At 40.4% G+C, this 24,271-nt stretch overlaps 2 protein-coding genes across 2 annotated transcripts; both read right to left on the bottom strand.

The window, feature by feature from the left end:
* Positions 1 to 3,365: 3,365 nt before the first annotated feature.
* n4bp2l2 (NEDD4 binding protein 2-like 2) lies at positions 3,366 to 7,737 on the bottom strand. Its single transcript, XM_049576712.1, has 6 exons — positions 6,506 to 7,737; positions 5,176 to 6,188; positions 4,922 to 5,046; positions 4,401 to 4,489; positions 4,230 to 4,306; positions 3,366 to 4,140 (listed from the first exon to the last, which is right to left on the bottom strand). The coding sequence occupies exons 2-6, from the start codon at positions 6,186 to 6,188 to the stop codon at positions 3,972 to 3,974; spliced, it is 1,473 nt and encodes a 490-aa protein (XP_049432669.1). The 5' UTR covers positions 6,506 to 7,737; the 3' UTR covers positions 3,366 to 3,971.
* Positions 7,738 to 7,890: 153 nt separating this feature from the next.
* On the bottom strand, positions 7,891 to 23,904 carry brca2 (BRCA2 DNA repair associated). Its single transcript, XM_049576711.1, has 27 exons — positions 23,751 to 23,904; positions 23,288 to 23,386; positions 22,849 to 23,082; positions 22,637 to 22,700; positions 22,388 to 22,440; positions 22,259 to 22,287; positions 22,028 to 22,139; positions 21,889 to 21,944; positions 21,681 to 21,771; positions 20,887 to 21,516; positions 16,274 to 20,755; positions 15,996 to 16,094; positions 15,831 to 15,900; positions 15,069 to 15,562; positions 14,787 to 14,977; positions 14,494 to 14,681; positions 14,183 to 14,353; positions 12,267 to 12,633; positions 12,027 to 12,182; positions 11,786 to 11,933; positions 11,289 to 11,401; positions 11,000 to 11,198; positions 10,735 to 10,901; positions 10,489 to 10,627; positions 9,543 to 9,799; positions 8,893 to 9,036; positions 7,891 to 8,793 (listed from the first exon to the last, which is right to left on the bottom strand). Exons 2-27 carry the CDS (start codon positions 23,340 to 23,342, stop codon positions 8,425 to 8,427), a joined length of 9,078 nt encoding a protein of 3,025 aa, XP_049432668.1. The 5' UTR covers positions 23,343 to 23,386; positions 23,751 to 23,904; the 3' UTR covers positions 7,891 to 8,424.
* Between the last annotated feature and the right edge of the window lie 367 nt (positions 23,905 to 24,271).

Below are 24,271 nucleotides of genomic sequence, written 5' to 3'. Positions count from 1 at the left end.
CAAATGCTCCTTTCTTTGTTTCAAATAACTTAATTCAGCAGTTTTGTTCTTCCTGTCTTACCTGTTGCAGATTATTCATGTATGCCCTTTTGTTTCTCTCCAAGATTGACATTGTTCAGGTTGTAACAAACTTCTCCAAATCAACTATATCTTGGCACATCCCACACCTTACTTTACAAAATACTGTAATTCACTTTATTTTCTTAACCACTAATAGTTGGCTTGCACACTGGATTCTGTCGATCAAGGCCAGTGCAGTGCTGAAAAACCTCCGGGGAAAAGACAGGAAGCTGCAGACAAAAGTACAATGCATACTGCAGTCTGAGTCGTCAATACGTCAGCCAACCTTAAAACCCCAAGAGGCATGTTTGCTTTCACTGAAGGCTGTGAAACCCATTGAATACTAGTTTGACAAAGTCTAACTGAAACATGCTCCACTGTTAAAGAAACACTGTGTTAGATTTAGGAGATTTAGTGGCATCTAGTGGTGAGAATTGCAGATTGCAACCAGCTAAAACTTCTGGTTAGAATTTTACGTGTTCATTATTTAGGAGGTTTTAAGCGGGAACCAGTCATCCACAGAGGTCTCTTCCTCTCCGAAACAGTTGGATTCAAAGTGGTAAAAACACTGAACGAAGGAGTTTCACGTTAAAAAAAAAAAATCTGTGCTTTTCCAATGCTTTTGTAGCAAAGGGCTACTAGCTATGGTGGCTGACGCAAAAACATGAATGGCCCTACCTAGAGTCAGTGTTTGATCTGTCCATTCTGGGCGATTGTAGAACCATGGCAGTACAAAATGGCGATCTCTATGGGTGAGGACCTGCTCCCTATGTAGATTTAAGTGGCTCATTCTAAGGTAACAAAAACACAATGATTCTTGTTTTTTAGGTGATTATACACTAAATAAAACATACTTATTATATTATATTTCATTTCTGCCTGTACAAATATGTCCCCTTTAATCCTACACACTTAACCTTTAAGATGAAAGTGCTGCTGGAATTAATGTGATGTCTGTGTCTGGCAGAGAGGAGGTGGGTATATGAATGCAAATACCATGCAATACAAAACAATGTAAGGGCAGTAAATATCACTTTGACTGGTTGGAGGAGCATTAGTTCATGACTTAATAAGCATATTTACTTTACAACAATAAAATCCACAGAATCCAAAATTACCACTGACAGTGTCAAATAAAAAAAAAAAACACACCAAAGTGACTACATTTTACTGCAGGGCTACTACTGTAAGATGTTTCTGTTATTTTGTCCAATCCCTTATGGTAGTATTAACAGCCACCCGCCACTGATAATTTCTTCAACACATGCAGTCTTGGGTTATGTGCACTGGATGTGTCAGTGTTCTTTTCCTTTTTGCTATTTTTAAACATGGAATAGTGGAGTCTGCATAATGTGTGGCAGAGAACAGGAAAGGTAACCCAGATCTGTCACATGAAGCTCCACAGAAAAATAATATATGCAGGATACACCAGTGTATCCTTAACAGAAGTGTTTCCAGCACACAGCTGTACATATATATATATATATATATTTATATATATATATATATATATATCTCTGGATCTGGAAGTCCCACAGGACCTTAGCTTGGTCATTCTCAACCACCTTAAGAGGAGCCTCCCATTCTGACCTTGGGACTTCCAGCCCATACTCAGTGCAGATGTTCCTGTACACTATGCCAGCCACTTGCTTATGGCGTTACATGTACGCTGTCCCTGCCTGCATCTTACACCCTGTGATTATGTGCTGAACTGTCTCAGGAGCATCTTTGCACACCCTGCACCTGTCTGCTGTGATAGACCTCTGCTTCTATTGATCTTGTAATAAGTGCCTATTCCTGTGTTGCCATGGTTAGTGCTTCTGTGCTGTCTTTCAGTCCAGCCTTTTCCAGCCACTGGTAGGATTTCTTAATGTCAGCCACTTCTTCAATCTGTCGGTAGTACATGCCATGCAGGGGCTTGTCCTTCCATGATGGTTCATCCTCCTGTTCTGCATTCTCGGGTTTCTGCTGCCTGTATCCCTGGATCTTGGTTGTAACGTCCTGGACAGTGGCTCTGATGCTCACAAGTCCTCGGTCTCCCTCGTTCTTCTTAGTGTACAGTCTCAGGGTGCTGGACTTGGGATGAAACCCTCCATGCAATGTGAGAAGCAGCATCTCTCTTTAAATGCTTCTGCAGTGATCACAGCCATATGAAATAAACTCAATCTTATTACTCAGCGATGATTTGATTACACTAAAGTACTGTGGCTGGCTTTAAATAAATTAACATTTAAACTTCTTCTGTTTTGGTCAAATGGCAACACGTAGGCCTGTTTATTATTTCACACACCTGCTGAGAATGCGTGTGTGTGCATGCATGTGTGAAATAAAAAAAGTGTGACATTCCATACTCTTGTCACACTTTGCCTCATTGCTAATTGAATTAAAAGTAAATATGCTCAGACAGAGATCATGAATACAGCAGTAGGCTGTAACAAAACAATGGACAGCTGATGTGGCCATGCCCCACGACAACTGACATCACTTTAAGATGATGGCTCTCAAGCGAGGATGTCTCATTTTGTTCAATCCATGTTGCCATGACTCCTCCGCTTGCATGTCCTGTGGGTGGGACTAGGACTCAATGAGTTGAGCCTAGGAGGGTAATAGAGCAGTTACACTTTGGGAAATGGGATAGGCCTCCACAAACCTCTTCACACTCATTGCTATCCTGCTGTTGAGCTTCTACTGTGATAAGGCCTCAGTGCATTCATTTTCCACAGTAACTTAATGCAGGTGTCGTGGGGTTACTCTGCTTTCACAGGTCTTGTGAGAAATGTTTACCAAGATTCAACAGTGAATAAATATTTTGTAAAACTGATATATTTACCACTGCTTCTCTTTGACTTTCAGGAGTGAATGTTACATTAAAAATACTGTTAGTTTGGAACACTGTAAAAAGAAACTAGCTGCTTTCACTTAGTAAGACAATGTCCAGGCGGCCTTAGAATTTGAAGTTGACTGAATTTGAGAAGACAAGCCGAGGTAATTTTGCAATGATTCCAAACAAATAAAGCAAATTATACGGATTTAAATACAACTGAATAAATAATCAAGTTTGACTGCAAAAGTTTATCTGTTTTGAATAATTACAAAATTAGCCAAACTTGTCTTCTCAAATTCATTTAACTTAAAATGTTATGGCAGGCTGAACACTAGCTTTTTGAGTTAAAGCAGCTAGTTTCTTTTTTATATTTAGGATATTCATTTGATTCGTCTAATTTGATTTGAAAAATTGACTGCTGCAGCCTCATATAAGCTTCAGATAAACGTTGAAATACATTTATTGCACAAAATGACGGCTGTGGATGTTGTCCCCTGTCAGAAATGGAACTCTTAATGTCTAGTATGAACAGGAGGAATGATTAGAGCAAGCCAAACTTCTTTCAGGCACACCTGAGTATTGTTTATGACAGACTTGAAAATGTGTGAACTTATCCTTTGAATTAAAGAACTCAGACACAGTCCCATTGGAATAGAAAATTACAGCAGTTGCACTACTGATTTCAGCAAATCTGAACACACTGAAAAACTATTTTAGCAACTAACCAAAGAAAGGAAAACAACATGAAGCCGATGAGGACAACCTTTTGGTTTTTCATGTTGTTGCATATATAATATTGTAGAAAACAGACAAACTGCAAAAGGACGAGTGTGAAATACCAGTTATTAAACACAAAATGCAAAAATAATTCAGATTTTCATTCCTAGAAAAGATGTTATTTGTGCAAATTTAACTTTATTTAACTATGAAAACTTCTTCAGAAAAAATAGATTTCTTCTTTCTTTACATAAATTTACAGCAAACAAAATAATTAATTAAAAAAATCCTGTAAAAAGAGCAGGCAACAATATTAACAACATTACAAAAGTGTGGTTCTTCATTTGGCTTGTTAAATTTCTGTGAAAAACTAATGGAAATCCTGTTTTCTCCTCATCATCTGTGGCTGGTCTGGTCGACGTCTCTGGTTTATGTGAGGCGGCTCTTGTGACCTCATGACAATGTCTACAGATATGGGAAATGAAAAACGATCCATCATCTGTGTGATCTTGTCCTGTGGAACACCGTGCTTGTTCCTCCTGGAGGGGAAACAGTACAGTGTGGTAATGTCAGTTTCTATATGACTGTACTGGCATGTAAATGCAATATAACAATTAGGAAATCATACTTCTCCAGCTCGTAAGGATCAAACTTCCAGTGTGTGTCTGGTTCACAAAAGTCCACTCTGTATCCTCTCTTCAAGGCCTGTTAGGAAAGTTTGAAATTTGATTAGGGTCTAGGAGGGTGGTGTGGTACACCATGATTAAGCACTCACTTATATGTAAAAGCCCATACCCACCATTTCGACATATGGCTTCATTTCCCAAGACTGAAGGTTTGTATTATCAATAATGATGGGAGATCGACCATCATGCATAGCGTCTTTAGCTGAAAGAGAATTAAACACACACACACACACACACACACACACACAAAAAGACTGAAATAACTTCTGGCCAAAAATAAAAATCTCATCAAACCACATTTTCTAAACTGTCATAAATCTAAGAGAACATGTTGCTTTCATAATGCATCCACTTTATTAGCTAAAAGGGCACCTAATGATAGATTGTGTGGGTGGAGATGACATTTTTCCAACAGGCAGAGACACAGAACTAGCAATTTTTCAACTTTAACCAAAGACCACTGTAATTACTCTTTAAATATGTCTGAAAATACCCTTAATGTTAAGAGAACACAGCAAAGAGTGATTGAAGTTTGAAAGAAATGCCTTTGTAACGATGCGATGAAAACTCTTCTTGACATAGAGATAACTTTTACGAACCATTTAAGCCATGTGAGCATTTAAGGAGACAATACCTCTCTTCTGGTTCCATTCATGTGCTGCTCCCAGAAGCCCTGCTTCATAGCGGTAGCCGTCTCTGTGAGCAAAGTAGTCATCAGTGCTTAGTATTAGCCCACTGGGACCAGTGGAGAGCAGCTCCCTGTGTGAGAGATGGGGCAGAAATGTACGATGTAAATAATAAATACAGGCAGAACAGAAATTGAGTTTTAGACTCCTTTAAAGTGACAATGCACTAATTAATGAGACACAACATCACACAAAGACATACCTGGCCAATGTTGACTTCCCAGATCCTGGTAATCCTCTCATCAAGATCAGCACCAAGGAAGAATGGTAGGCATTACTGTTATCAGTGGGTCGTCTGTGATGCTCCCACGATTCACTTTCTGAATCAAATCTCTGGAGCCTGTCATTATCTTCACCAAACTGACACCATTCTTCTTTTCCAGCTCTGGAGCACCCAACATTTACATTATTTGAGTGTATATTGTGGCTATGACCCTGCTCTTCCCTGTTGAAGTGATGTGGAGGATCTCCATAGAAGCCCTGAGAGGGGGGACTGCATACATTCGGAGGCGGAAACCTAAAAAATGTTGGAAAATGCGACTCCTCTTTATATTGGTTTGTCGTGCCTGAACTGCTCCAGTTTTGATTCACATGTGGTGATGGGTTTTGTGGATTTGGGAATGCAGATGGGGGCGGCGGGTGATGGAATGGGGGTCTGTTAAATCTTGGGTCTGGTGGTCTGTTTAGTGTTTGAGGACAATGCCACTGATTTTGAGTAGGAGCAGCTGGCCTCGGTCTTCTTGGGCAGTATGGTTCATTTTGATACCAGTGTGACCAGGATGACTGTTTCTGCCCACTGCTTTTCTGGTAGCCATCTGTTTCTGCAGATTTGCTTGCGTGAACTATTTTCTCCTCGCTCACATCCTGAGTCTCTTTGCTGGCAGATGTTTTGGGAGGTGATTGAACAACACTTGCATTTTGTTTCCCTGGGTTATCCTGAGCACCATCGGGTGTATCAATCTTCTCAAGCTCTTTGTAAAACTCGCTCAGTGTGTCTTCAAAGTCAGACTTGACTGTGGATGAGTTTGGAGGAAATGCTGGACCAATGAATGCGGAGCTGGTGAATCCTACCTCCTTTAAGACACGCTCCTTCACACTTCCGTTTGGGCTGCTAGCCTCTCTGTCGGCAGAGCCATCCTCGGTTCTTCCATTCTCACCCACAAAAGGGTTTTCTATGTCATGTGAGGTCGTACAGGAGGATTCAGGATGAGACATCTGGATGGACACAGATGAAAACACAGGTAATGCATAGCACAACCACAAAAATACACAGAATTACCTCATGTGTGTAGTTATTTCATTAACACAGTTTTTCCTGCCGTGAATTTATGGTTACAATTTCAGTGAATAAATAAGTAATATAAGCAAATAAGTAGACATGTGAAGTGTACTGGAGCTAAAACCGAAACTAAGCCACTCGCTAGCTAATGTTACCTCACGAGCTACACAAACGACGGTGAAAACACAACTCTATTACGTTATACAATTTACTACTTTTATATTTAACATGGAATAAATGTTACTACACTCACCGTATACGTTCAGGATGCATAAATGACGGTAAAAACGACATTGACAAAAGACACCCGGCACATAAATCCCACATTACAGTAGCCTTGTTTACGGAAGTGACGTAAGCCGCCGCCTTCTTCTCTTCCTCATTAACGGCCAGAGATGCGTCAGCGCCGCTAGCTGGACTGGAGAGGACAGAAGCCGGTCATCTCCCAAAGATGATACCAGCTGATACAAAACACAAGATGATAGTGTTGCTTTGTCAACAACACCTACTTCTCCTTTGGGCATGGTGATTATGAAGTATATTTTAAGTAAAACTGGGCAAGTTTTAAGAGGTATACTTTTGGTGCTTTCAACCTTTAACACCTTATTCCTAGGACACTTATGAGAAAAACAAAAACAAAAAACAACTAGTTTCTAACACAGAGGGCAACAATTAACTTAAGCATTTCATAATTATTTTGGTAAAATAGTTTATCTTTGATTGTTTTAGTTTGGTCACTGCATTTTGAAAGTGTTCACAGGAAATATAGCATGCTTCTAAGTCATAGAAGCCAACTTGATTTATTACATATAGCACTGTGACCACTAGAGGGCGGTTATTCATATCTACAAACTTGAAGTTTTTTGGGGGGGGATCAAACCCGGAGCGAGAGGCTCTTAATTGTAATAAAAATTGTATTTGACTGTATTTTGCAGGGTTTAACTGGCAGTGTTGCTTGTATGCCTCAATGCTACATATTTTAATAATAACTAGATACTAGACAGCAAGATGGCACCTTTTCATTCCAATGAAGGTGCTCGCCTGGCACATAGACCAAAATGTTTTCTAGCTTCCAGGTGTACTTCTGTGCTATGCAGCCCACTGAATATGCGCAATAGTGTTTCTCCCACTGGCCCCACATGCGAGTTCTCACTGTGCTCAGACTTGTGATGACGTCAGATATTTTAAAACTGTTTTTCTCAGCTCAAGGAAATATTTACAAATATTGAACCACCATGGCTCAAAAATTCAGTAAAGAAAGATTCATATATTACCTTCATTGGAGTTTGAGGTATCCTGTCAACAGTTTTACAGAGATGTCTTTTACAGTGGTGATCTATGGGGAAAATTCTGTTTGGGGTGCAGAGGATTTTTTTTTGGATGCAATACTGTAAGTGGCCATTGGGAAAAATTTGCTAAAAGTCTGAGCAGCTTTCCTGGAAGCCTGCTACACACTTACTGTTGCAATATCCAAGCGTGACCACTAGAGGGCAAATGACCGTAACTTACACTGTAAAAAATAAACAGTTCAAAAGGAGAACCTTTGCACAAATTTACATTTTAACTGAATATTTCATCCCCCCGAATAATATGGAGTTGTAACCTCTAACTGTCACCACTAAATTTAAAAATGTATGTTTGAATTTCTGATTGCGTTGGAATATGGCTTTATTTTTAAAGCATTTACAGGAAGTACTAGCATAACCTGTCCTGTAAATATTGACATGCTGTGCTGTGGCCACAGGAGGATATCAACACTCCTCTCTAAATACACTCAGGGCAGTAGAAGATGTCAATGTTTACCTTAAGCTAGCTCGTGCTGTGTTAAATTTACCATAGCAAGGCAGGCTAAGTGCTAACATGCTTGGTTGAAAAGGAAAACCGTCAGTGATATGACATGGCTGTCAGAGATGACAGAAGTATGATCACATAGCATTATCCTGTTTGAGGTGTAACAGGTGGTGTGCTGCTCCACAGGTTTTATTTGCTAAAGCCAGCCCAACGAATTCCATATTGTCAAATCATAATCACCGTGTGATTTACTAGTGTCAAGTAATTTCACCTCTTTAATGGGTCCAGTTAAACTTTGAAAGCAACCACTGCATATAAGCCATACGCAGCCTTTACATTCAGTCATTTGTACAGTACTTTAACATTTACAGTCTTTTGTATCTACAGTAAATCACCAACATGCAATGCCTGAGTATCAATCATTGCCAACTCCTCGTCATTCACCCATTCATCCTCCAGCGGTGAACTGACAGGTTTGCAAGCTGGAGTCTGTGCAGTTTTTGGTGCAGTTTTTAAAGTGCTGAGCGTCCCGGACCTCCGAGGGGGGTTGAATGTCTTTTTTACACACGGAGAAGCCACTGGGACCAGCGAAGAGAGAGGTGGTGGAGATGGAATACGAGACAGATAGTCCAGAGCTCTCCTCCGCTTCAGGCTGCTGTGGTCCTTCTCTGTCGAACTGTTTGCTGCAGGTTGTTTCCTGCTGACCGGAGTGAAGGATCCGAGGCTTCTGACTGGCTGCTGAGGTGTCACCTGCATAAAAGGACACGTTTTTATTTTTGAATCATGAAGTGGTTATGAAAGCACAATTATTAAACAGTCTCAGATACCACAGCAAGTGCATGAACTCACGCTTGTTTTTGTGTCTTGTCTTCTGACTGTTGCAGAAGCTGGGGTTCGTGTTTGCAGAGCAGGAGAGGAGACGGACCTCAGGCTGTCAGATTTGACTACATTTGAAAGCTTCTCCTCAGCAACTGTAAAGAAGTTCTCCTGACCCTGAAAACACAACATATAAATTATAGTTATACCATTTTCATATTTTACAACATAGTATTGTATCCTAACCAAGCACATGGAGAAAAGTGAGACGAGAAAGCTCTGGGTGGTTCAGGGCAGTGAACGGTAAACCCTTTAAACAATCTTTATTAGTCCATTTCTTGTATCAGCACTGACTCTCAACCATTAAACTGTTTATCTTGTGTCTGTGTGCACAGTTTTGCAGTTGTGCTTTATAGAGCGCTGATCAAAGTAAGTGTGAAATGAAGACAAGGTATAAATACTTCTTAGAGGTCCGTATCAAAGGCCACATTAACTTAAACATTGCCATCTCCTCACATTTTGAAGAAATACATTTCCAATTCTGTTCAGCACAGCATTCTTTTTCAGAAACTACAGCACTTTTGCTGTAAAGCATCCAGCCTTTGACAGACAAGGAATCTTTAATTTAGTGGTAAACACTGCTTTAGAAGCATGTCAGCTGCTTCATAAGTTTAGGATTTTACCTGGACCAGGGTTCTGAGTTGGCTGAGGGATTCCCGTAGGTGAACTTCCTTGGGGTTTGTTGAGAAGACGGTCAGATCTCCAGCGTACACAACAGGAGTGGGAGACATGGACTGGCCTCTCAGCTGCAGGTTGCTCAGAGCCAACAGGACACGTGCTCTTACCAGGTCTTCCAAGCCAGACTGAGCAAAGCTGCTGAAACAGCGCACTTTAACGAAGTTCAGTTTCCCATCGGTCAAATAAAATGCCGGAGACAAACCTGTGTTCAAAAGCACAAATAATAATTAAATTAACAATATAGTTACGGCAGAAACAGTTCAGACATGTTACTGGTGGCTAAAGCAAGTTACATTTATGACTTTTTTGATGCCACTTGTAATTAATATTTTTATCCAACCAGGTGTGGCAGAGACCATGGTAGAACTGGTAAATACCTGCCATTTGGTGTTTGGTTTTTCTTGGCAATTTTGTGTTTGTGTCTCCACTTCCACTTCTGTGACTACCATGGCGAATTGAAAAACTTTTTCCATAAAATAGACCAAGCCTCATATGCACTGCCTTGTACTGCCTTCAGCCAAACCCCAAACTCTTGCAATTCTCCAAGTTGTCCAGGTTACAGTGACAGGTAGCTAACAGACAGTGGATCGTCTGCTCGGAGAATCCAGGCAGGAAGCAAAATAGAAATGTTGTTGGTTTCACTATCCTGATGTGGTGAGGCTATGCGAGAGGCATTTGGTAAATTATTTCAAAATGTTATTAATCATTTTAGATTTTACAATAAAACTAAAAAAAATCCTACTTCCCATGTCTTAAGCAGTTTTTAGACTATTTTAAGACTGATTTAAGATATGTTAGTACTGACTGAGGCCTTTTTACAAGATTAATAAATTCAATGCCTTTTAAGACTTATGGATTCATAAGAACCCTGTAAGAAAATAAATCACCTACCCTGTCCATCTATGACAGTGATGACATATCCTGTGAGATCAACCTCTCCACACAGTGGCTGGAATTCTGGGTTTTGAAGATCCACAAAATCAGTAGAGACCCTCGGATGAAAACGTGTCGATAACCATTCTCGAGAAGCCTGAATGATAAAACAAATCATACGTATTCATACATCATTTCCATCATCTAACTTTTCAAACAGTAATAAAAAATGAGTGTGCTCAAGATATTTAGTTTCCACAGTACCTGCAGGTCCTGAAACTGTGTTTTCTTTGTTCCAGTCAGCTGAAGAGTTGTGCTACCACCATGTTTCTTTCCATCAGAAGTGGTGAGGTTGTAGACTTTGTATCGACAGCCTTCCTTAAGTAAAGACTGAAGATCTGAGGAAGGTCGCCAAAGGTTCAGCTGGTAAACTAAAACAAAAAGAACCTCATCAGTTTAAATCAGTGTTTGAATACACTACAGTACACACATTAAAGAAACCATCTAAAATAAATAAACAAAGACACACCATTGCCAGGTTGCTCCATGGAGTCAGCAATGCAGAGTCTCCACACAGGCGTAACGTCTCGCTTGGGACAGCTACCTTCACTGTTCTCTGCATTTTCTAAAGCTCGCCGGTAGCGATCCTGCAGTTCAGCCTGCTTCTTCTCCATCTGAGTGCGCCTGTAGGTACGTAGAGTCTCCAACTGCTGTTCACTCAAATGTGCCTTGGACATGTAAGTAAAATAAGCTTGCATTTAAAACTTTATTCATGACAGAAATAACATCAACAATTTGTAAACTAAATTTCTCATCACCTCAAGGTAGGCTGGATCATCCCCCACTGCTTCATAGAGCTCCTCTCCATCTTGAAGACTTTTAATATCCTGACAGCTGATTGTCCGTCTTCTACGCTGAGTCTTGTTACAACCTGAGGATGATAATCTTGTTAAACTTATTCCATTTCGACCTGTACTTAAAGGTAAACTTGGGTATTTTTTAACCTGGACCCTATTTTCCCATGTTTTTGATTATTTTAACCCAGCCCTACTTGTCATACACTTCTAATAACACTCTGAGCCCGTCAGTGGCAATAACAAACAGTTTAAATGGATGTAAATTGATGGTTCACAATTGCCCATAGGGATTATGATGCAGCCTGTTTTCGCTGTTTTGGCGGCAGCAGTCTCTCTCAATACTGGACCAATTCCACTGTTGTCTGCATTAGTCAGTTAAGACACAAACACTTTGGAAAACAGGGCCAAGGTTAAAAAATACTGACGTTTTCCTTTAACATGCTGAAAACGGTTCCTACCTTTGTCTTCTTTCTCAAATTCAGCTTGAATCTTGGCAAATAGGATCTCCATAGCTTTTTGTTTGTGGCTGTCATATCGTCTCGCCTCTTTCTCTTCTGCACGAATAGAACGAAACACAGTGCCTCCATCTGGTTTCCTCTCCATCCACTGGAAAATGTGACAAGCATACAGTGAAAAGGGAGCATAACATGAACATCCAGGAGTAACAGTAACAAAATATCAATGCAAGACTAAACTTACTTGTATAGGGTAGCTTCTCAGTATGATAATGTCCACACATCCTACCGGTCCTCCACCACTGTACAAACAGGAAATGGGCAGCAGGAATGGCCGTGGATCTCTGTGAAATCCCAGTTTAGCATCCCATCGTGCCGGTCTGCTGCTATTGGCGCAAATCTAAACACATGAACAATTATAAGCCAACCTATTTGGCTGCCTTGTTTGAAGACAGAATAACTCCCGTCCTTCCTCTTAGAGTACCTTTAACATGAGAGATTCCGGTGCCTCCAGAGGGGAGCAAGCATCTTGTGATCCCACCAGCTGAGCCCCATGGATGATCAACTTCCCACCAACACACACTCGACCTTTGTGAAGCATGGCAGTCAAAGGTTCGTCGAGCTGGGCTTTAATGGCATACCATCCATCTGTCAGCCAGACAACTGCAAAGGGGTTTTCAGCCTTGGCATCAGCACCTTGTGGAGTCTTTGTGTCACCGAAACTGTTTGGGGAGTGACCCCTGGAGACGATGCCGCAAACACAGAGGACCAAGGTTTTGGCCGATGTGTCGTCCTTTTCCATGATCTTTCTCAGAGCCGGCCTGCGGCTGTGGTCCACCTCTACATCATATCTAAAACATGTAAAGTTAAGTAAATGCTTTAAAGAACAGGTATTTAAATAAAATCACATTTAAAATTCAAAAATATTTCGCAAATACATCAAACAAATTTGATTATCTTTTATGTATTGAAAATTTAGTGGAAAATAATGTTTTTCTGCTCATTTCTTTTAGTAAAATGCTTGTAAACTGCAATTTAGGGATACATTTGCCCACATTTTGCAACCAGGTGTGTGGATGTATTAAGCCCACAATGAAATTACCTAAATTAAAAAGGGAAATTTCGGTTTATTTCAATCCGTCTCCTATCGTCCTAAAATTGTTTCAAGTGACTAGTGACATAGAAATAATAGTTAGCATGTTAGCCGTTAGCCTAGATGCAGCCGTAGCGTCAGACCTGTTAAAACGTAAGTGAACGGGCATCATTTCAAGTTCAAAGTTAGTCCACTAAACAAGCTTTTTCTCCACAAAGACCGCCTCATATCGTTAGGATAAATGTCAGAGAACATACAGAAAACGACATGTGAACGTGTTGTCTTACCTTAGCGGTGTGGTGCCATGTTTGTTGTTTACCATTTAGCTAAGGCTGCAACCGGTCCCATTTCTTGCAACAGAGGTATTCCTCTTCTGTGGGCATTGGGGTACAGCATTCACAGGTAACGTTACACCACCAATCTCCAGAGCTAAAGTCTTGCAAATGAATAAAATGAATAAGGGCGGCCATCGACTCTTGATGTGGAAAGCCTATATACTAACATTCCACATTTAGGTGGTCTTCAGAGTTGTTGTCTTACCTTACGGTGTGTTTACCATTTACCTCTGCTTCCCAAAAGCGCGGCCAAAATATCGCAAGAACAAGCAGCAACAGCTGCAAGGCAGAACCGGACAGTAGCCTGAAAAGTTCATTCATTTATTTTATGAAAGATTTATAGAATAATGGCTGACTTTTTGCCAGACTTCGACTTTGTGGAGGAGGAATGTGATTTTGCGGAGTTTTATGGCTGCCCTTATTTATTTGAGCCAGAATACACTAACGAAGAGCTTCGTGAAATTGAAGAACGGAGAAGGAGAGAGAGAGAGGCGCAACAGGTAGAGGATGAGAGAGGAGGAATGGCTGCTCCAAGGCTTTCGCTCTTGAGATTGGTGGTGTAACATTACCTGTGAATGCTGTGCCCCAGTGCCCACAGAAGAGGAATGCCTCTGTTGCAAGGAATGGGACCGGTTGCAGCCTTAGCTAAATGGTAAACAACAAACATGGCACCACACCGGTAAGGTAAGACAACACGTTTACATGTCGTTTTCTATATGTTCTCTGACATTTATCCTAACGATATGAGGCGGTCTTTGTGGAGAAAAAGCTTGTTTAGTGGACTAACTTTGAACTTGAAATGATGCCCGTTCACTTACGTTTTAACAGGTCTGACGCTATGGCTGTATCTAGGCTAACGGCTAACATTCTAACTATTATTTCTATGTCACTAGTCACTTGAAACAAATTTAGGACGATAGGAGACGGATTGAAATAAACTGAAATTTCCCTTTAAGCTGTAATCCTGCCTACCTGTACTTGAGTTGAAGGAGAACCTGCTCTGGAGTGAGACAGAGGCTGCCCATTGTTTTCGGAAATGATCTTTCCATGGAGGCCTGTTTCCACACAATCCATCGGTAGTGATTGTACACCCACTCCTCAGTGATCAGTTTAGGATCCACCCCCGGTGTGTCACATAATGCTCTGTGGATAGTAAAGAACAAAATGAAATTCAGCACAGCAGTCGACATTTGCATATACCAAGATACACCTGGTTTCTCACACATTGTAATCGGTTTAAGATTACAAATCCTGATTTAAACTCAATTATAATTCAGCAATACCTATGAAACTCCTCTTTCCCTGCAGTCCCATCCCTCCTGGGGATCAGCCATCCTCCATCAGCAAGCTGAACACCACCTCCATCTATAAATGCTTCCTGTTTGATGAACTGCTGTAAACTGAAGCGAAAAGATTCTGCTGTCTCACTGGTTATCCCATACACGTGCTGATGAACTCCATGTCCATACAGCTGAAAAACAAGAACATTAACGTGTCAAAAAGTTATGAGGGTGACGGAGATCTCATTTTTAACCAAACAAAACAAAACTGACTGAGAAAACTGTTTTGGCCTTGCCTGTTTTTGGGTGTATCTTGCAGGTGGCCTTCCATTTACTGCAGCTTTTAACTGTATCCTCGATACTCCTGAGGTTTTGGTAAGAAACAAACTGCCCTGCAAAGGTCGAATGGTCTGGCGCTTCTTCTTCCTGATCCTCATATCTTGCATATCTTGTGCCAGCTCTATGTTTTGAAGATTCTGAAACATGTCTGTGGACCATAAACATAACATTATTTTAACTTTGTTAAGCAGAGTATTCACAGTGTATCATACTGACTTCATCAAAGAAGGTTACTGCACCTTGGCTTGTGGACAATGTGTCCTCTACATGTGAAGCTTCTGCAGCAGAGTCCTCTGATCCACAGCCAATAGGAAGGTTTTGATTATTCATCATATGATCATTTGCAGTGTCAGCCAAGGCCACTGTCTGAATGCCTTCTTTGCTTCTATCACCTGTTATATCTGTTGTGGTTGGTGTTTTTTTACTGGGTGGTACAAAAGTATTGCTGTTAAAGGGTGTAACAAACAGATGGTGGTGTTTATCCTCCTCCTCCTGTGGTCTAGAGGAGTTCACTTGGACAAGAGTTCTTTGTTTCTTGAATGGAGGTACAAATGCACAAGGTGGTCTCATGTCCTTGAGCTCTGTATTCATGGAACTCTCTGTCCTTGTATTCTTGAGGAATGGAGGAACAAATGCTGGCATGTTGGACTGTGTTGATCTACTGTCTCCTGGGGTTGAGTGTTGTGTTGGTGTTGTCTTTTGCAATGTGGTTTCCACATAGTTTTTTCCATTGCTGCAACACACGAACAATAAAATAAAATTAAATAAAAAACATCACTCAGGGTTCAACGCTAAGGTTTTTTTTTCAATTAATTATTAACTTTTACTATTTTTAGCAACTTGCCTGATCGGGCAAGTGAGTTGTTAGTTTATATGCCTGACCGTGAGTTTTACTTGCCCCGGGCAATCGGGCAATCCTTATTGTTGAGCCCTGTCACTTAGAGCTGATAATCTGTGTCTGCCACTTGAAAACATGGCCAACAATTCAAAGGCAAACTTACCTGTCTGGCCTTGTGATGTTTGGATGGAGAGAGACATGGTACTTAAAAACTCTCCTGTCTTTCATTACACCTTAATTAAGAACAAAATACAGATCCAAGAATTATTTTCTTTCCATGGCAAAATATGCATTCTTTTGATAAGTTGCTACAGGGAATGCAGTTTACCATTTGGACAACTTTTCTCTGGATGGAGTGTTGAACCTCTCGGACCATCAACCGTCCTGTCAAATTCTTCCAGTAATCGTCTTTTCAGGGGAGGCTGACCTAGAATATTTTTGAAAACATAAAACCAATAATCATGGTTAATAGTCAGTAATCATGGTTAAAGGTCATATGAGTCAATAATAATCAACCAACCAATAAAAAACAGTGAGAAAATCTGTGCAGCATTAACAAAAACATATACTACACAGATTTTTTTTATTAAGAATACAGACACTTACCAGTAATATCTGGGTCCTCTACTGATCTTTTCCCTGTTCCCTTTTGCTCCTTTACAGATTTGCAGCTGGACTCAGGGTTATCTTGCAGTGGCACAGTTTCTAAAGTCACTGAGAGACTTTGGCCAGCCAGACTTTCATCCTCTAACAAAGCCTTAGTGCAATCCAGAGCTTCCTGGGCGAAAAACATCTGCTGGGTTTCAGTGCAACCACTGAGGTTAAATGACTGAAAGTTTAGGACTGAAGAGTCTTGTGGCCTTTTGACCTTAGATTCGTCGCTGCTGCTTGTCTGATTTTTTTCGTAGTCCAACAGACTTGACATTCCCTCTCCAGGACTGTTATTGATGCACGACCCTGATGGGGTCATTTTGTCTCCTTTAGACTTATATGAATCTGGAAGTGCCTTGTCTTTGGCTAAAACACCACCAGGTACACTTGGAGTTTCAAGTGTTTCCTTTTCATGGTCAGTGTCTTGCAAAGGTTTAACTACCCGAGGGGCACTAAACTTAGAAGGCATTTCCTTGTCACAGGACATGCTGAGATTAGAATTTGAAGCTCTGTTCACATCTTTCACTTTTGATAGATCTGACTTATTGGTGTCGTCTGGCCCTTCTGACGATGCGTTTGAGACATGACACTGTCCATCAGAAAATTCTTTCAAAAGGTTTCTTGCTTTCAACAGATTTTTCTGTGACACATGGACTTTTGCTCCCCCTGCAGTTGTGAAACCACAATGCATTTTCTCTGTAATTTCAGAATTGCCGTGTTTCTTGTCAGTGTTCCTTGTGTCTGAAATAGCAGGAATCTCTGTACTGAAACTGATGTCACTGAAGAGAGCTTTTGCCTTTTGGAGGGCCTCAGATGAAAATGCCACTGGCTTACCACTCGCTGCAAGAAATCCTCTGTTCTTGGGTGGCACACTAGGAACTGGAGTCTTGGAATGTGTAGGTTTTACACCAATTTCATCATCAGCTCCTTCACATTCACTTAACAGAATTCTTGCTTTCTTTAGGGCTACAGATGAAATAGCTACTCCTTTGCCACTGGCTGTCTGAAACCCCCCATTGTTTTGTGGAAAAGTATCTTCCTTTTGTTTCAGTTGTTTGTTTGTGTCCTCAAATGTAGCACTTTGTAGAGACTTTGCTTTTGTCATTGCATCGTCCGACACGGTTACTTTTTTCCCACCGGCTGTACAGAATCCACCAATGTTTTTTGATGTTGTGCACAACACCGGAGAACGTGGCTTTGCCATCACTGGGTTTCCATGTAAAGAAGCTGCTTTGAAAGAATCCAGTGTGCCCTTTAAAACACCTTTGTCGTTCTCCACAGCATTGGGATGCAGCAACTTCTCATGGTTTACAACTGGTCCCACGTTAACATTTTCAAAGTCAGTGTGTCCATTTCCAGGTTCTTCGTAAATGTTTGTCACCCTTTGATCTTGTTTAAGTTCTGAGGGTTTTTTCTTCTCACTTCCACTTCCACTCACAGGTGCTACACTTTTATGTTTTACTGAAATAGCATCATTAATGTCACAGTCTTCAAAGAAAGCATCTGTTTCTTGCATTGCTTTTGCTGAAATACAACCATCATCAAATTCTTTCAAAAGGTTTCTTGCTTTCAACAGATTTTTCTGTGACACATGGACTTTAGCTCCCCCTGCAGTTGTGAAACCACAATGTATTTTCTCTGTGTTTTCAGAATTGGCTTGTTTCCTGTCAGTGGTCTTTGAGCCTGAAGCAGCTGGGATCTCTGTACTTAAACTGATGTCAGTGAAGAGAGCTTTTGCCTTCTGGAGGGCCTCAGATGAAAATGTCACTGGTTTACCACTGGCTGCAAGAAATCCGCTATTCTTTGGTGGTAGTGGAGGAACTGGCATCTTTGAATGTGTTGGTTTCGTACCAATTTCGTCCTCAACTACATCACATTCTCTCAACAGCAATTTTGCTTTCTTGAGAGCTGCAGATGAAATGGCAAATCCTTTGCCACTGGCTGTCTGAAAGCCACCATTTTTAGGTGGTATCTGAATCTGACTGGTGAGATGACTTGATCTGAAAGCATCTCCCTTTTGCTTCAGTTGTTGGTTAGTGTCCTCAAGTGTATGAATTTCATTCAGTAGGCATTCTGCTTTTTTCATTGCATCAGCTGACAGGGATACTTTCTTCCCACTGGCTGTGGAAAATCCACCACTACTTGAGGAGCCAATATTCTTTGATGTTGTGCACGAGAGAGATGAAAGTGCCTTTGTAGTCAAAGAGGGGACCACATTTGTTAACATTGGTGTATTCTTAAAACCAAAATTGGGAACCTCCACATTATGTTGTACAACCTCTGTATGGCGTGCAGTTGGTCCAGCATTTCCATTTTCAAACTCATTGATTGGTTCTTCAGAGACTTTGACATTTATCCCCTGAACATTTTTACATTTTGGAAGGGTTTCCTTATGACTCAAACTTCCAGGCAAGGGTTCCATGGTCTTTTTATGTTTCACTGGCATGCCAGTGTTAGTGTCCATGGAGTCACAGTCTTTGAAGAAAGCATCTGCCTCTTGCATAGCTTTTGCTGAAATAGAAATACTTCTCCCACTGGCCATCAGGAACCCACTTTGACATGTGGTTGTGTCCAGTTTGCTATTTTTCAAATTTCCTGTCACATCATCTCTAATGCTTGTGACCTGTTTGTATGAAGAGACATACTCCTTCGTGTTGGAAAAACAGCCCTGAATGCTCCCTCCTGTATCATTACCTGTGAACTCTGATTTGTCATCTTTATGAAGCAAAACATTACCAGTGTGATTATCCCCACTATGCTTATGCTGTGTTTCAGCATCAGTTTTGCTACACTTCTTGTCCGGTGATTTTTGACTTGTCACAAGATTATCCTCTAAATCTGCAAACAAAGCTCTGGCTTTGCTTAGACACGTTTTTGAAACTCTCAAAATGTTTCCTCCTGCAGTCTTAAATCCCACACCAAGCATTACAGGATTTTTGTTCTCCAGCTTGCTTGTTTCAGGGTGCCCAGTGCTGTCGAGATTTTTGGGTTCAGCTGACATAATTCTGCTACTGCCTTCAGAGATCTGCTTTGAAGAGGAAGAAACAGCTTCCGTAGAGGGATTTTCTATTTTCACTGCACTTGACAATGACAAACCTGTAGATTTACTTGTGACATTTGATGTTTCACAATTTGTTTTACCATCTGAACCTAAGGTTATTTTGTCCTGCGATACAGTTACTGCCACGTGCTTTTCAGCCTCTGCACTGAAACTGTCATCAAAATCTATACCTGAAAGAAAATCAGGGTCAAGTTCTTTGTCAACTTTTTGGGGAGAGGCAGCATTATCTTGACTATGTTGTTTTAGGTTTGCAGTTTTAAACTGTGTAAATTCAAACTGGGTATCTGCTTCTTCCAAGAGAGTGCAAATCTCAGTCACATCAGCTTTTTGTGAAGCTGTTAAGTGGCAACTAATATCCACATTTTTTTCACTTGAAGAAAGTGGCTGGTTTGACATTGTGGTTGGATTTTTCACTGATTCACAACTCACGCTAATTTCTTCTTTAGTGCCATGGTCACATATGGTGGGCTGCTCACTTATAGTTCTTTCCCCCTCAATCTCTTCAAAGAGACGCTTGGCTTTCTTCAGGTTGGCTGAGGAAATGTGTATACCCTTATTTGAAGCTGTTTTGAATCCTGATGTATGGACGGAAGGAAGAGAAACTGTTGTTTTCTGTGGCAGACTACCATGAGCTTGACCATTAAGTGGAACGCAATTAATGTTATTGACAGTTCCTTTTGTACTGCTGGGTAGTTGTGCTGATGTGCTTTCTATAGGCAAGTCACTCTCTCTGCCAAGGCCCAGTGTCTGGCTTCCTCTGATTGTACTGGGCAGCTTGGCATCTGTTTCAGCTCCTTGTGAAATATTATCCAAATTTTCTTTTCCATTTCCTTTACTTGAAGATGCGAAAGGAGTTGTTCTGTGCATGTCTGTTTTAAAGCCAGTCCACTGTTGACTTTCACCATTGATCTCTGAGCTGGGAAGAACAAATGATGATGCTGTCACGTGGGTGCTATCTGCAACAACAGACTGGAATCCACTGTCACTGATTGTGCCCTCACTGATGGAGTTTTTTGGATTAGTGGTAGAAAAATGCTTTCTGTTACTGACGCCATCACAGTCATGGTGAAGGTTTGCTTGCATTGCTTTCTGTTTAGCTTGTTTCATGGCTGACAGACAAGCTGATGGAGAGAAGCCGTCTTGAGGAGTATACTCTGCTTCTTTACTTGGTTTACTGGGGTCTAACATTTGACTGAAGTCTTGTGCAAAATCTCTGCAAAGCTGCGACATGTCAAGATCCTGGACTTTTCCTTGTACGAAAGAAGGTAAACTTTCTTCTGCAACATTTCCTTGTTTTTGCATCTCTTTCTTCCCGATACTGCAAGAGTCCGCTTCATCTTGGGCTTTCTCAGACTGCTTCACGTGAACTTCTTGTCCTGAAAAAAGGATGATGATAAAACATATAAGTTCCTTGTGGAAAAGTTTTTTTTTCATGTTAATACAAAAGCTCTTAAAGCATTTTTACACTTTACAAGCATGACAAATGTTTTAACACAATCTGGAGTACCTGGTGACGAGTCCATCCTCTGAGACTGTGCTTCTTTTCCTTGAACTTCTGGAGTCTTTACAGTGTAAACAAATTTTCTCTTTTTCTTGGTCCATCCAGAATCTGGAGTTTTCATGGGTGGTCTGACTGGCAGGCTAAAAACAGAGTCACTCTGTAGTTGTTCTGTTAACATTTTGTTTTCCACTTGAGCAGGACTACTATCATAGCAAGCGCTATCCACAGTACAAGGTGGAATTTCAGATAAACTCAATGGAGACCACTGGGTGATTTCAATATCTCCAGTTTTCACTGGTGGGGATGAACGAAGTCTGCCAGGTTCCTGGTCATCTGTTCTCTGTTCACTGGATGCAGCACCATTTGCATTGTTGTCTGCATCCTCTTTTGTTGGAATGATTTGCTTTCTTTTGACTCTGTCAGTCTTCACTTTTCTTAGTGCTGAACTACTGTTGGTGAAAAATGGAGAGAGAACATTTTCAGCTCCATCAAGAACACTTGCTCCTGTTCTGCAAATTTCTCCATCCTCAACAGCATCCGGTAGCTTCTGTTTCCAAACACCATCACTCTGATTCAGAGAACTCTGGGGGGACTTGTGGGTCTCTGGATTCTGACTTGCCTCAGGGGAAACAACACCTGTTGAGTATAAACCAGCAATCAGTATAATTTTGCATTACACATCTGAAAGCCTGTGCAACACAAAATAAGTAAATCTGTTACATTGCACAATCTTGTAATTCACATTAAGAGCTACTGCACCATCTTGACTATTAGCAAATTCTAAAGGAATAACACAGTACCTTGGTGAATGGTAGGTATGTCATTGTTTTTGGATGACACCACTTCAATTCTGGAAGCATTTGAAAGTGAAGGAAAAAGCTTTCGCACAATCTAAGATAGACAAGACAGAAAAACTGAGTATCAGAAGCAAATTTAATTGCCACAACATTCATTGTTCAAATTGAAGAGATATGTTTGTTGCATTTTGGGCCTGGACAGAGTACTCACAACAACATTTTTATCTGGAGAAACTCTCACTGGACAGGGACTCTCATCAGTTTTAGCTATAAAATTGAGAGGACACACTACTCATTTAACAAATCACATACAGAGAGTGTTAAAACAACCTATTGTGTCATTTGCTTACATAAAATCAAGGTGGATGGTACTGCTGGTGGGGTATTCAGAGAGCTGGTCCATGACATATCAGGATGAATCTGTGCACCGAGACTTTCAGATATATGCTTGGCGTGGCTTAGCTGTATCATAAATACAAACAAACATTTAAATAAAACCACAATGTTATCTATTACTCCACATTCAAATACTGGCATTTGCTGAACGAAAAATAACATCAGTGTAGACTCCATGCACTTACTGGGGATTTTTGTGGCGTATGAAGCAGATCTGTACAGATGATAAAATCAAACGTATTAACCAGTGATTATTAAATCTTTGGTTCAAATGCAATTTAAACAAATGGAATTCAACGAGATTTGCATCTCACCAAAGCTGCTCTGACTCTGAGGCTGAAAATCTCCATATTTCTCACCTGGGACCCTATAAAAAACACAACAGACATAAAAATTGAATTAAAATGTGAACCTATGTATCTTTTAAAAAAGAATAATTCTCAACCATCAACAGTTATATATCAAATTAATATTTGTTTCTCTTTTCTTTAACTGGGCAGCCACTGAAATTCAAACTCTTTCAAACAGCATGGACAGAGAAGTCTCAGAGTCGTAGCACTCACCCCATTTTTGACACCCGAAACATACATGGACTTTGTGTTGCCATCCATGTGAATGTCTCTTTTTCTAGGACGAAACACAGAGAAGCATAATTAATAGATGCTATGTCAAGAAAGCTTTTCAGAGCAGAAACAATTAGGATAGTATAATTTACAAGAGTGAATTAAAAATGTCCTATACAGTTATAAACAGTCAAGACTTAATCAATCATTACCTTGTTCAGCAGTGAACGAGCGCTCATCCTCAGTTTCAGGTGACACAATTCGACTTTTTCTGAAAACTTTGGGGGTTGAAAACAGCTGACTGTCTGCTGCAGCTTTGTCAAGGGGTGTTTTAAAATTCCCCTCTTGGTTAGCACACAGGTCATCTTGATCAGAGACATTTCCCTCATTCGTGAATGTTTGAGCTGTCAATGCCTCAAACCAGTTGGGGTCCAGTGGTCCCAGCTCTAAATTGTAAAATAAAAATGGTTTATACATCAGTAAGCAAGTACACAGCCTCAGACTTATAAAACATGTTTTGTTATTTGTAACTACACAAAAAGTATCACTCCATGATTATGCAGGTAGATTTAAAGGGTTGGAAACAATATCAAGTCAAGAGCAGCTGCATAATATAGTGTTCAAGATTTATTGTGACTACTGTTGTCTCACCTTTCCAGATTTCATCTTTATACGTGTCGTACATGTTTTTTGAAGGAAAATTCATTCCACTTGATTTATGTAACCTCTAAAGTTTGTTATGGGGCACACCTGAGAAGACAAAGCGTTCATCAAGAAACAAGTTAAAACTCAGAAACGTAACGTTAACGTTATAGGTTTAAACTGAGCGATGCATCACATTCCCCAGGGTGGGCATGGCCAGCTAGCTGCTAATGAAATTCATTAGCTTACGGTAAGGATATGTAACGTGACATTACAACTGTTTAGGACAACTCACAACGTCAACGTTTGAGTCACAGCCGTAGCAAATGTTATAGCTGGTTGACAGTGTCTAAAAAACACACTCAGGTTAGTTTAACGTTAACTTTAGTTACATTAAATGCTACTCATTTACAAACAGGAACCAGACGACAAAAGTAGATTTACCTTTGAAGTTAACGTCATTCTAACTTACCATGGCATTGTGTGGACATCCATGTCGCCATCAAACTCTTGACGAAATGTTGTCGACAAACTACAAAACCACGATATAAAATGTTTTTAAATTTTACTGCGAGTCAACCTGCTAACGTTAGCTAGTTTGCCCATGCCACGAAAACAAACCTCGCGCGCCGCCGACCGGAAGTTTGAAGCTCGACTTCAAAATAAGAGTCGAGTAAATTACAGGGAGACGCCTCAGATGGACAGGGTAAGATTTTACTTTTTTTTTGTTTTGTTTTTGTTTTTGTTTTTTAACCAGGCCTTATACATCCCATCATGAACCACCTTTCTCAGTTGATTACTGAGATCGTTTTTTTTATATTACAAGTTCTCTTAAATTTTATGTTTAATAATCCATATTGTGCATTATCTAATTAAATATGCGCAGATTTGTATACATTTCCCGAACAAAAATCAGAACAGTTCTTGTTTCATTTTGTTGTCATATAAGAGTCAAAGCACTTTACACATGTAATATTGGATATCACTTTTTAT

This window comes from Epinephelus fuscoguttatus, linkage group LG5 (genome assembly GCF_011397635.1).
Source record: "Epinephelus fuscoguttatus linkage group LG5, E.fuscoguttatus.final_Chr_v1".
Lineage (NCBI taxonomy): Eukaryota > Metazoa > Chordata > Actinopteri > Perciformes > Serranidae > Epinephelus > Epinephelus fuscoguttatus.
The sequence above is the reverse complement of the archived record's forward strand: the minus strand, read 5'-3'. Positions and strand labels throughout refer to the sequence as shown.